This window comes from Triticum aestivum, chromosome 5B (genome assembly GCF_018294505.1).
Source record: "Triticum aestivum cultivar Chinese Spring chromosome 5B, IWGSC CS RefSeq v2.1, whole genome shotgun sequence".
NCBI lineage: Eukaryota > Viridiplantae > Streptophyta > Magnoliopsida > Poales > Poaceae > Triticum > Triticum aestivum.
The window spans coordinates 518,001,228-518,012,878 of record NC_057807.1 but is presented as its reverse complement, the minus strand read 5'-3'; the positions used below and the strand labels follow the sequence as shown (position 1 = coordinate 518,012,878).

General features: G+C 49.0%; 3 protein-coding genes across 4 annotated transcripts; 2 read left to right on the top strand and 1 right to left on the bottom strand.

Moving 5' to 3' along the window:
* Positions 1 to 362: 362 nt before the first annotated feature.
* On the top strand, positions 363 to 3,262 carry LOC123112882 (synaptotagmin-2). 2 transcript variants are annotated; one of them, XM_044533980.1, is made up of 5 exons: positions 363 to 669; positions 769 to 1,018; positions 1,162 to 1,518; positions 1,598 to 1,732; positions 2,022 to 3,262. In XM_044533980.1, exons 2-5 carry the CDS (start codon positions 878 to 880, stop codon positions 2,148 to 2,150), a joined length of 762 nt encoding a protein of 253 aa, XP_044389915.1. In that variant the 5' UTR covers positions 363 to 669; positions 769 to 877; the 3' UTR covers positions 2,151 to 3,262. The 2 variants fall into 2 exon arrangements, with proteins under 2 accessions (XP_044389915.1, XP_044389914.1); XM_044533979.1 differs by having other exon boundaries at positions 364 to 686.
* Positions 1,976 to 6,626, bottom strand: LOC123112881 (protein ALTERED PHOSPHATE STARVATION RESPONSE 1). Its single transcript, XM_044533978.1, has 4 exons — positions 5,546 to 6,626; positions 5,209 to 5,423; positions 4,191 to 4,414; positions 1,976 to 3,094 (listed from the first exon to the last, which is right to left on the bottom strand). Exons 1-4 carry the CDS (start codon positions 6,342 to 6,344, stop codon positions 2,320 to 2,322), a joined length of 2,013 nt encoding a protein of 670 aa, XP_044389913.1. The 5' UTR covers positions 6,345 to 6,626; the 3' UTR covers positions 1,976 to 2,319.
* Positions 6,627 to 9,662: 3,036 nt separating this feature from the next.
* Positions 9,663 to 11,422, top strand: LOC123114947 (uncharacterized). The gene is made up of 3 exons (XM_044536299.1): positions 9,663 to 9,959; positions 10,045 to 10,995; positions 11,078 to 11,422. The coding sequence occupies exons 1-3, from the start codon at positions 9,942 to 9,944 to the stop codon at positions 11,420 to 11,422; spliced, it is 1,314 nt and encodes a 437-aa protein (XP_044392234.1). The 5' UTR covers positions 9,663 to 9,941.
* Positions 11,423 to 11,651: the final 229 nt, after the last annotated feature.

The following is an 11,651-nucleotide window of genomic DNA, read 5'->3' as shown; positions in this document are numbered from 1 at the left end:
CCATGCGTTGGTGCTTGAGTGCACACAAAGTGTTTGATGAAATGCGACACGAACGAGACAAATAGGAAAAATTGATAACTATGATTGAATGGCCGGCTCCCACATCGTGTCCATGGACGTGTTTCGGTATTATGGGTCAGAGACGCACCGTTGAGCAGCGCATAGGCTACGAGATACTCCTACATTACTACTCCACAGCTCCAGGAACTAGGAGATGAAAGCGCTACAGTGTTTTACAGAGAGACTATCGTGGGTGCGCTGCGAGGTGGAAAGCGACGGGGGAGTGTGCACCAGCTAAAAAGCAGATCCACAGGCGGTTGACGCCAAGTCCAGTGTGCTCCATGTTCTAGTAATCTGGGTAAAAAAATTGATAGATACTAGATGGAGTGATTCCACTTCCACTCGGTGAACAGCTAGCTGCCTATAAGAGCTCTCCTTCGCCGCTGCGTCGGCGTGAACTCAATTCCCCAATTAAAAACCCTAGACCCCATATACTCTCTGCTGCTCTGTTAAAGTCCGACTGATACAAGCATCCGTGAGAGGATCGGGAGAGAGCTCGGGTTGCTCTTGTTGATCAGGAGGCGGAGCCGGCTTCTGGTGGTGGCGGGGAGGTCGCGGGTGCGGGGTTCTCGGCCTCACCGGTGGCGAACTGCAGCAGCGAAAGCCCCTGTAATGGATCCTTCAAAGTAAAGTTTTGATCACTTTGCGGTTGTTTCTGCAGCGTTTTTAAGATGTCTGTTACTAATGGCGGCTTCTGCATACTGACAGAGCATCGAAGAGGCCTGTTGGAATTCTATTTGTGAAGGTTGTAAGAGCTCAAAATCTGGAAAAGAAGGGCCTGTTGGGTAGTAAATCAGATCCGTACGTGAAACTTAAGATGTCGGATGACAGGCTTCCATCCAAGAAAACAAGAGTAAAGCGCAGCAATCTCAATCCGGAGTGGAATGAAGAATTCAAATTTGTTGTGATAGATCTAGAGAACCAGTCGCTGGATGTTAATGTCTTCCACCGGGCACAGGCATGGCTTCCTTCCTTTGTTCATCAAGTCCCAACTGGATTTTCTTTTCGTATACACTACCATATTAAACTGCCCAAACGTCATACATTTGTGAGTAGAGGGTGTAATATGCAGCTAAGCTAGTATTTCTTCGATATATCTAGGTTGGTAAACATGTGAAGATGGGCATGAACAAGGTTCTGTTGAAAGAACTTGCCCCGGAGGAGACTCAAGTTTCGACTCTTAACTTACTGAAGACCATGGACCCAAATGATGTACAAAATGAGAAACCTCGTGGTCAGATTACTTTGGAGGTGACATATAAGCCTTTCAAGCAAGAAGAAGATATGGAGGAAGAAAGCATGGATGGTACTGAAGAAGCACAGAAAGCTCTAGACAATGGTCCACCTGGTGGTGGGCTGCTTTTGGTCGTTGTTCACGAAGCTCAAGATCTTGAAGGGAAGCATCACACAAACCCATACGCAAAGATAATCTTTAAAGGAGAAGAGAAGAAAACAAAGGTATTTGTAACTAGTATTTAGAAAGGTTATGATGTGTTTGCATGCTTTATGGCACTTGAATTTCCCTTCTCTGTACTAGGTGATCAAGAAGAACAGGGATCCACGTTGGGAGGATGAATTTGAGTTTGCTTGCGAGGAACCACCTACAAATGATAAGTTGCATGTTGAAGTCCTAAGTAAACCTGGAAAAATAGGAGGAATATTACATGGCAAGGTACGATATTCTACAAGAAATGCTTGCATTGGCCCTTAATTGATGTAGTAATTCGCTTACAAGCATTCTGGTTGCTCCGCAACTATATTAGAAGAAATATCCATAAGGGAGAGCCTCAAAATTCCAGCTTGCAACAGATATTTGATACTGCTTTTATTTCTTCTGTTTCTTTTGATCTGATCATATGAATAAGAGGGTTCGAAACTATATCTCTTAATGGCATTTCTTAGTACAATGGCTGGATTGTACGAAATTGTCCCGTCACTTTGCTTATATAATGTTGTCACAGGAAACCTTAGGCTTCATTTATATAGCCCTGGCAGGCGTGATCAGCAACAGGCGGACCAACGAAAAGTACCGTCTCATCGGCTCGAAAAATGGGCAGATTCAAATCGAGTTGCAGTGGAGAACTTCATAGAAGCTGTGAGCAAGGTGCCACAGGCATTTCTATGCCTAGACTAGTCACCAGGTACCAGACCAATGTTGGCTCTGTAAAATCAAACTCTCTTCCAGCCCTACTACCATCACACTACAAGCCTACAAACTGTATACATTTTATACAGTGACCAGAGGCAATGCGACTCTCATCAGGTCAGCAGCCTCTTCATGTCGAGCGCCCGGTCCGAGCTCCGCTTGAAGTTGTACACCGACTCGAACGCCTCCATGCAGACGCTGGCGAAGCCCGTCATCGCCTGGAAGACGTTGGGGAAGCCCGTCTGGAGGTTGTTCAGGGTCATCGCCCTCGTCACCCCGACGCACTTCTCGTGCTTGCTCTTCTCGTCGTCGGCCCTGCTCCTCAGGGCCTCCACCTTCGCCCGCTTTTCTGCAACCGGTGTCTTCCGCGTCATCTCTCCATAGCCTTCAGCAGAGTACGGCCCGTATTTGGACTCCAGAGATCGCAGTTCCTCTGTCTTCTTCTCAAAGTCTTTGAATGCAGCATCTGACCTCTTCTTCTGCTTCTGCTCCTCCGCCTGCTGGACTACCACGGCGTGGATCACCGACAGGAGGGTTTTGATCCCTTCCGAGGCCACCTTGTCGGGGATCCGGTCGATGGCCAGCTGCCACTCCTCACACAAGCTGTAGATGTCAGAGTTCTGGATGTCTTTCATGAGTGGGTTGTGATGGCATTGGAACAGGGAGAGGCGAAGCCAGCCGGTCAGCGAGTAGACATAATCTCTCTGGGACTTAACCAGGCTGCAGAACGCCGAGTACCACCTGTCCACCTCGATCTCGAGCTGGAGAGCTGCTTGCCGGTGGTCATTGGAGGTTGGGTTGGTGCTCATGGTCAGGTATTCAAGCTGCTGCACCATGTGGGTCTGTACCTGGTGGCACTCATACATGCCCCTCCACATGCTCGTCAAGCTGAAATGGAATGCATTCATAAGAGGAAACATGCATGAGAACAGAGCAACCATACATGTTTACCCAAGAAAGGGAAATGTACTGGCAGGAAATAAATGTTGCATCTAACTATCTGACTTGTACTTTAAGAGTATTGATATTCACATGGGGTAGCTTGGTATTCTAGTACACACGCAATTGAAGTAAAGTGCTGCAATGAAACTGCGTAATGGACAATGGGTAGCAGGAACGAATAGGAGGTTTGTGTGTTCAGTAATATCAAAGTAATTCTTTCATTCAGAGGCATCATGATGTTAGACAAAGTATACACCATGGTTAGCTCACTGTATCATTGATGGAAAACTGTACAGGGGCCTGAGAAGTGCGAGCGAGACACGCAATTGCAGATACCAAAGCAGAGGTGCCATGAACAAGAGACTCGCATGATCTTTCCTCTTTCTCCTTTAAGAAACCAAAGCTCTTTGGAAACTGTTGAACTAGCCAAGCCAGCTATTATGTTCCAAACTTCCTAGAGGCACACTTCTTAACAGCACCGAACTAATCATCAGGCAACGGCGTGCCAAACACCACGACCACTATCACCTCAAAGGTTTGATGTTGCAAGTAAGTAAGCTGCAGGCACCATTGCCCAAAGGGGTCACTCAGCTGGACCAGGCAATGAGGCAATGATGCCTGGGGTGGGGGACTGGGAGATCTCTCAGGCAGGCCTAGCTAGTACTGACCGAATCGGTGAGCAGGAGATTCAGTCAGGACAGTCAACACCACTATCACATTACTCCACTACTTGAATGCTCATCCTTCCAAACCAGTGAGTGTTGACTTGGTACAGTGCCAAAGGTGCAGCATGGTCTGAATCTAATGTTGGCAGGATAAAAACAGCAAAAAACTAATGGCACTGCTCTTCTCACGGGCCTCAGCTGGGAAGGCCCCTTACCGTGGTCCATATGTCCAGCCAAGCTAGCCATACGAGCAAGTATGCAAGAAATGCATGGTACAAGATGAAGTAGAGAGACATGTTCATGTGAGGTACTGGTACAGTGGTACTTGATGCATACGGTACACGAATGAGTGAGTGATGGTAGAGTGTGGTACTGACCCAGCAACCAGCTCAAGTAGCTGAGGGAACAGCTCGGATTCTCTGAGCCTGATGATCTCGGAGGTGGTGGTGTCGATGGACTGGGTGGCCACCAGCATCTTGGACTCGAGGCTCTCCATCTCCATCCTGTTCTTCTCCATCTTGAGGTAGTCCACGCCCCTCACCTCCTGCTTCCTCAGCAGCCCCACCTTCTTGTCATGCTCCTGCTTATGTCCCTCGTAGTTCTGCTCGATTTGATTGCGCGGTTAGTTAGCCAAAGCGGTCACGGTAATAGTATGTGGTAAGTTTTGATGCGATAAAAGGGGCAAAAATTGACTCTGCAAAGCCATGCATGCACTATTCCTATCTCTATCAAAAGAAGCACAAGGATTTGTATCTTTAAAGCTGTAAAAACTAAAGCTGACATTTCATGATTACTTAGTGAAAGGCGATGAAACAGCCTATCTTTAGTTCTTTACAATGGCAAATGAGCTGAACAAGTTTAAAACTATGCGATGAAGGATCACACCAGTTGTACCAATATTCGGAGAACAGAGCAGCACATGAAATTCTGTCTTTGCAGGCTATAAAATAACGCATACAGATCATCTTTTTTACTTGGAAGAATCCAAAGGCACGTATGGTGCCATATCATATTTACAGAACCTCCTGACAGAGAGGGTTAAAAAAGAATTACTGCAAAGTGAATGAACAAACAAACAATGCATCCATGTGCCAGAATGTACTTTGCTTGAGACAGAACCAACTGCCACCCCACTGGAATCCTTGTTAGTATCTCCCATGGCCATCACAGAATGTACTAATATGATAGTAAAAATCAGCAAAAGCACGGCCACTGGCTCCTCAAAAGCACCAAGCCACTCATTCACCCACTGTATGAGATCTATCTAACCAAGCCGTGCATTTCGATGAATCAATCTGCTCAAAGCTCTACTGCACATTCTGATCGATATGATCCAAAACTGAAGCTAGTAAAACAATGCCAATGAAGTGGGTTACAGATGATGAACGAACGCACCTTGACCTCGAGAAACAGCTTCTTCTCCCAGGCGTAGAGCCTCTCGACGGTGGAGGAGTGGCTGAGGATCCCACTGCCTCCGCCATTGCCCATCATGCCTTCGTCTCCTGTCCAGAACCTGGAGAAGCCATTGCTGCTGCCTTTCCCGTACCCTCCTCCGGCGCCCCACGACCATCCCGTCGGCTTCAGGTTCTTGCCGTAGCTCATCACCCTCCCTGAAGAAGCAAGAATTGATCCCATTGCACGTACGCAGCAAAGATTTCGTCAGACAATTGAAAATGTGAGCGGGATGGACCGATGGAAAATCGAGGTAAGCTGATCTGAGGACCGTTCTTGCCTGGGAGGCTGTTGTTGGCGTTGGGGAGCTCGCAGATTGGGGCCTCGAGCAGCGCGGCGACGCGGGCGCCGGCGTCTGCGGCCTTGAGGAAGTACTCGTCGATCTCGGTGGCGATCTCGGCCAGGTCCTTTTTCCCGGCCGCGCCGCCGCCGCCGCCTCCGCCGCGGGGCAGGGCGACGACGGTGAGCTCGCTGGCGGTGGATGTGGTGGTGGTGATGACGGACGGGGCCGGGGGCTGGGCCTGGGCGGCCTTGGCCGTGACGACGACGGGCGGCGGCGCGGCGCGGGGGGACTCGGCGAGGGACGTGGCCGCGTCGTCCCACTCGGCGGCGGCGTCGGCGGGGGAGCGGGAGGAGGAGGGCGCGAAGGGGTCCCAGAAGTCCCAGCTGGACGGCATTGGGGCCTCCGGCGGCGGCGGCGGCGGAGGGGGCGGCAGGATTTGCGATGCGCTGATGGTGGAGGAGGTGGTGGTGGTCCAGGAGCTGGCGGTCCGCGCGGGGCTGAGCGGCGGGGGCGGCGGCGGCGGGGGAGGAGGGGGAGGCGGCGGCGGCGGGGAGGGCGGCGGCTGGTGGCGCTGGTGGTGGGCCGGGCGCGGGCGCGGGTGCGGGTGCGGGTTGTCGGCCTCGGCGGTGGCGAACTGGAGCAGCGCGGCGCCCGTGGCCCGCAGGGAGCGGAGGTAGAGCGCGTGGGCGGCGGCCATGTCCCGCCGCGCCTGCACGAGGTGCTTGGTGTAGCGGCGGCGCGCCTTGCAGCGCGACACCGCCTCCTGGCGCTCCAGCCTCGACTGGCAGCAGCCCATCGCCGGCGCGCCGATGGACCGATCGATCAGCCGCTCACTCGCCTCCCCTTCCCCTTCCCCTCAAATCTTGGCCGGGAAGACGGGGCAGTAACCGTTGTTGCCTCCACTGACAGCGCGCTCTCCCCCTCTTGACTCCTCGGTCGGGTCGGGTCGCGTCCTTCCAAATTTCGGCTGGGGAGTGGGAGTGGAGTGAGGGAGTGAGCTGAAAAGTAACCGGCGCGAGAGGAGAGCATGCGGTGGGAGTGAGGTGGAGCAGCACAGCAGAGAGCAGAGGGAGGTGTGAGCTTGGGGCGGCGTGCGTGCATGGGACTGGTGTCTTTCTCGGGCCCCGCCAAGCCCCGAATCCCCACGGTGCCCCCGGCCGCCGTGCGCCCCGCCGCGGCCGATGCGGGGGCAGCACGGGGAGACGTACCCCGCGGCTCCAACGGTCGCGCACGCCGAGCCGAGGTGGCGCGGATCGGGCGGGCAGGTCCGTTCGTCCCGGTGCGTGTTGGGTTGGTGCCCGGAAGGGAGCGGGGAGGCGTTTTCTTCGGGTGGATTTGATTTGGTTTTGGTTTGATTGCCGCTGGAGGAGTAAATTGCACATAAGTACCACAATTGGGGCATTGGAAGCAGATTGGTATCAAGATTGGTAATTTTTACATGTCAATACCAAGATTGGGGCGAGCCGTTGCAAAAAAAACTAAAAGTGTGTTTTATACGTATTGACAGAAAAGTTGACCGGTTGGGCCCGCCCGTCAGGCGACACGCTGGCCAGTGCGCGCGTGCCCGCGCGCTGACTGAGCGCTGACTGGGATGAGGCCGGCTCGCACCGTTTAGGGCGCGGCTGGTGCGGTCGAGCCACACCCCGACCCCGCTCTGCCCTCTTCCTTCTCCTCCTCGCCGGCGCCCGCCTCCCCGCCCGCCCCGCCGCCCGCCACACCACGCCACCGTAGTCGTGGATCGAACTGCTTAGGCGATGTCACCTCCACCGCGGCTGCTCGTCCCTCGCGCCCTCCTCTCCCCCGCGGCTGCTGTGCCCTAGGCGACGATGGCCTCGGCTACTCCGGCAGGCGACGATGGCCAGGGCGATGCGAGCGGCGGCGACCTCCCCCGCTTAGGCCTCGATGGGAGTGGTTGCTACTCCAGCTCGGAGTACAGTAGCGAGGACGAAGATTTTGCGGAGCCGGCGTTGTCGATGGAGCAGAGGCTGAAGATGGCGCGAATTTGGTTGGCCAACCCTAGCACCGCCCATCAGTGGACTCATGGCATCGGTGGTGTTCTGTAAGTGTTCCATTGTTCCATCTTTGCAAACTGAAATTGGGGATTAGGGTTAGGGTTTACTGCCTGGTTTACTGTCTGCATGTTTAGCACTCTAATTGCTAGTTCCTAAGTAGAGCAGAGAAGTATATTGGATTACATGAGTCCTAACTAGAGCAGAGCAGAGCAGCATTAGTGGATTACATTGTTATTTCTTAGTCCAAATTGTCAGAGCACCATTAGTTAACTTAAACAAAGCTTTGTTTATATGTTAACTTAAGCAAAGCTTTGTTTATATGTTAACTTAAAAAATTCCTAACTAGAGCAGAGTCCAAATTATATGTTAACTTAAACAAAGCTTTGTTTATATGTTAGCCTATCTGTTAAGTAAAATTGTTTATTAACCATTTTTTCTGTTATTTCATTTTGCAGTTTGTATGATGACATTTTGGATGTTAGGTTCTATTTTGATGCTTCAGAAATGTTTGAGTTGAAGCTCTGCAGTTCAGATGTAACATACCTGAATATGATTGCAGTGATGGAAACCCAAGGATTTAGTGAATATGATCTGCTGTTTCACATTGAGAATCCACAATTAGGGGAGAAAGGATTGGAGATGGTAGAGTGTAATGCTGAGTTGCAATTAGTAAAGAAGCAGGTTGAGGAGTCTAAGGTCTTAAATTTGCTAGTGAGGGCATGTCCACCTCCTTGCAGCCAGTTTGAGAGGCAAGAATTATCCACTGTTGTGTATGAAGAGCCTGTGTTATATGATCTCAGTGAGGCACCCATCTATGCTGTTAATGAAGAAGGAGTTGCATTTGAAAGTCAGAGTAGTAGCTACAGTGTAGCTCATGGTACTGGTCTTTGCACACAAGAGAGCAAGAATGTAAAAGGAAAAATGAAAGCTGTTATGGAAATAGAAGAAGAAGAGGGATATGTTGGCAGTGGTGGTTCTGATTGTGAAGGTGAAGAGGACATTGATGTACCACCTTTTTATATGGGTGATGCTGATGACATAGAGATGGCTGAGGGAAAGAAACAGAAAGAGTATGATGAAATGGAAGAGGAAGAAACAGATGATGAAGAATCTGAGGAGGAAGAAGTTGTGCATTATGAGGGTGACACAGAGGTTGAGGAACCTTTTCAAATGGATGAAGATGACAAAGTTGTTTCACAGGATGTAGAAACTGTAATTGTACATGAAGAGAAGAAGAAGAAGAAACAGAAGTTTCCAGTTAGGGGAGGGCCTACAACAAGGTCACATTCAAGTGTAGTATCAGAGGAGGAACCTGATTTCAAACCTTCATCTGATGAAGAAGAGAAAGGATTGTTGAAGGAGGCTGATGATGATGGTTTTGAGCCATTGTCATTTGTGCTGCCAAAGAAAAGGAAAAGCAGGGCAAAGCAGAGGCCTCCTAGAAAATGGTACAATGAGAAAATGGATGCACCACATGAGCAATTATGTCTACACATGTGTTTCTTGGATCAACATCAATTCAGAGAGGCTTTGTTGAACCTACACATCACTCAAGAAAGAAACTTCAGATATCATAGGAACTCAGATCAAAGAATAATTGTAGAATGCAACCAAAAAAATTGCAACTTCTTTATGGTGGCAGCAGTTATAAAAGGTGAAACTACTTTTGTAATTAAGAAGATGAGAATTAAGCACACTTGCCCTACTAGTACAGAGACAACAAGGGTAAGTGCCAAGTGGCTTGCACAGAAGTATGAGTCACTGTTCAGATCTGATCTAACAACTGCCATTCAGACTTTGATTGATGCTTGCATGGAGAAGTATGGTGTGGATGTGCCCAAGTCAATGGCATATAGAGCAAAGAACATAGCTATTGATGCTGTGCTAGGAGACCACAAGAAGCAATACCCTAGGTTGAAAGACTATGCTCAGACAGTGATGGATACAAACCCTGGGAGTAGAGTAGTAGTCACTACTGTAACTCCAACACCCACTGAAAAAATTCCCCATCCAGGTCCAAGATTCCATGCTATGTTCTATTGCATCAATGGAGCAAGGGAGGGATTTCTCAAGGGGTGCAGACCATTCATTGGTTAGTTTGTTCACCTTGTGCATTAGTTACATATTGTTTCATCTTGAAATGCATTTGAATGTTTTAAATATTGAATTTGCTTGCTCATTCAGGTGTTGATGGGTGCTTCATTAAGTTAACTACTGGTGCTCAACTACTTGCTGCCACTGGTAGAGATGGCAACAACAATATATACCCACTAGCATTTGGTATTGTTGGGCAAGAGGACACACCTAACTGGTGTTGGTTTCTACACCAACTTAAAATCTGCCTAGGAGGAGAAGAGGGACAGTTTGGTCCATATACAATAATGTCAGATAGACAAAAGGTATGTGCTTGCATCTTATGTCCTTGTTCCTATATGGTTGTTTTGTGCTAGATAGTAGCTTAGCTAGTTTAATTGTGTGTCCCAGGGCCTACTAAATGCAGTGAATGCTGTCTTTCCTAAGTGCAACCAAAGGTTCTGCCTTAGGCATATCTATGCAAACTTCCAAAATGCTGGGTTTAGGGGGGAAGATCTGAAGAAGTGTATGGATAATGCTGCCTATGCATATAGTGAACACAAATTTAACATTGAAATGAATGACCTTAGAGCTGAATGTCAGGAAGCTTGGGAGTGGCTTTGTCAAATACCCAAGAAAACATGGGCAAGGCATGCATTTGACACAAACTGCAAGACTGACCTTGTAGTTAACAATTTGTCTGAGGTGTTCAACAAGTATGTCCTAGATGTTAGGAAGAAACCAATTAGGACAATGTGTGATGGAATAAAGGATAAACAGATGATGAGGTGGCATAGGAATAGGGAGAGTGCAAAGACAGCTAGATGGGACATAACACACCATTATAGTGAGAAGCTAGAGGTTGAGAAGGAGAGGGCCAAATATTGCAAACCAATTCAAGCTGGTGTGAACTTGTGGCAGGTTACAAGTGGGCAGCAAACCCATGCTGTTGACTTGCAAGTGCACACATGTGGGTGCAGAAAATGGGACCTCAGTGGCATCCCATGTAACCATGCCATCTCAGCAATCAACAAGGGCAAAAGAAAACCAGAGGATTATGTCAGCAAGTTCTTCAAGAAAGAATTTTATGTGGCAGCTTATGAACCAATGATCTATCCAGTTCCTGGTGAGCATGATTGGACAAAGACCCCTGGTCCAGACATTGACCCACCTGCATTTAAAGTGAAGAGAGGAAGAAAGAAAGAGAAGAGGATCAAGGGGAAATTTGAAGTTCCAAAGCCTAAGGACACATCAAGAATGGGGACTATAACATGTGGCAATTGTGGACTGCAAGGACATAGGTACACAAGCTGCCTCAAGCAGTTGAAGCCTGAGCTGGCTTTGAGGAAGAACAAACATGTGGTAATCCTCTTATAAGTGGTTTTCCTTCTTGTACATTCCATTTTTTTAAGTACTTACTCATTTTCCTTCTTGTTTATGCAAGCCTCTTGCAAGGAATTCCAATGGTGGTGGTGCTGCTACTACACCAGCAACAACAACCTCTCATGCAGCTCCTACAACAACACCAACAGCTGGGAGAGGAGCTGGGAGAGGAGATGGGAGAGGAGCTGGGAGAGGTGCTGCAGCAGCTCAAGCTGCTGGAAGAGGTGCTGTGAGAGGTGCTGCACCAGGTGCTGCAAGAGGTGTTGGGAGAGGGAGAGGTGCATTCTCTGCCCCAAGACAATCTGGTCCCTCCACATCTACTGCTCCCTCCACATCTGTTGCTGGGAGAGGTGCTGGTGGTAGACATACTGGATGGGGGAGGTACTTCTATGCAAGTGGTAACTAGATACTTTGTACAATGTCATCTTTGCTTTGGTGGTGTACTTTAAGAATCAATGCCATATATGGCTTTTGTTGATGTGGATGCAACTTATGAGTGAATGCCTGGAATGGACTATCTTGATATGCTGGAGTTATTGAGTATGCAAGCTTGGATGGTTCTTTTTATGATTGATATGTTGTTATGATAAAAATGGTTCTTTTTATTATTGATATGTTGTCTATGCTCAAAATGG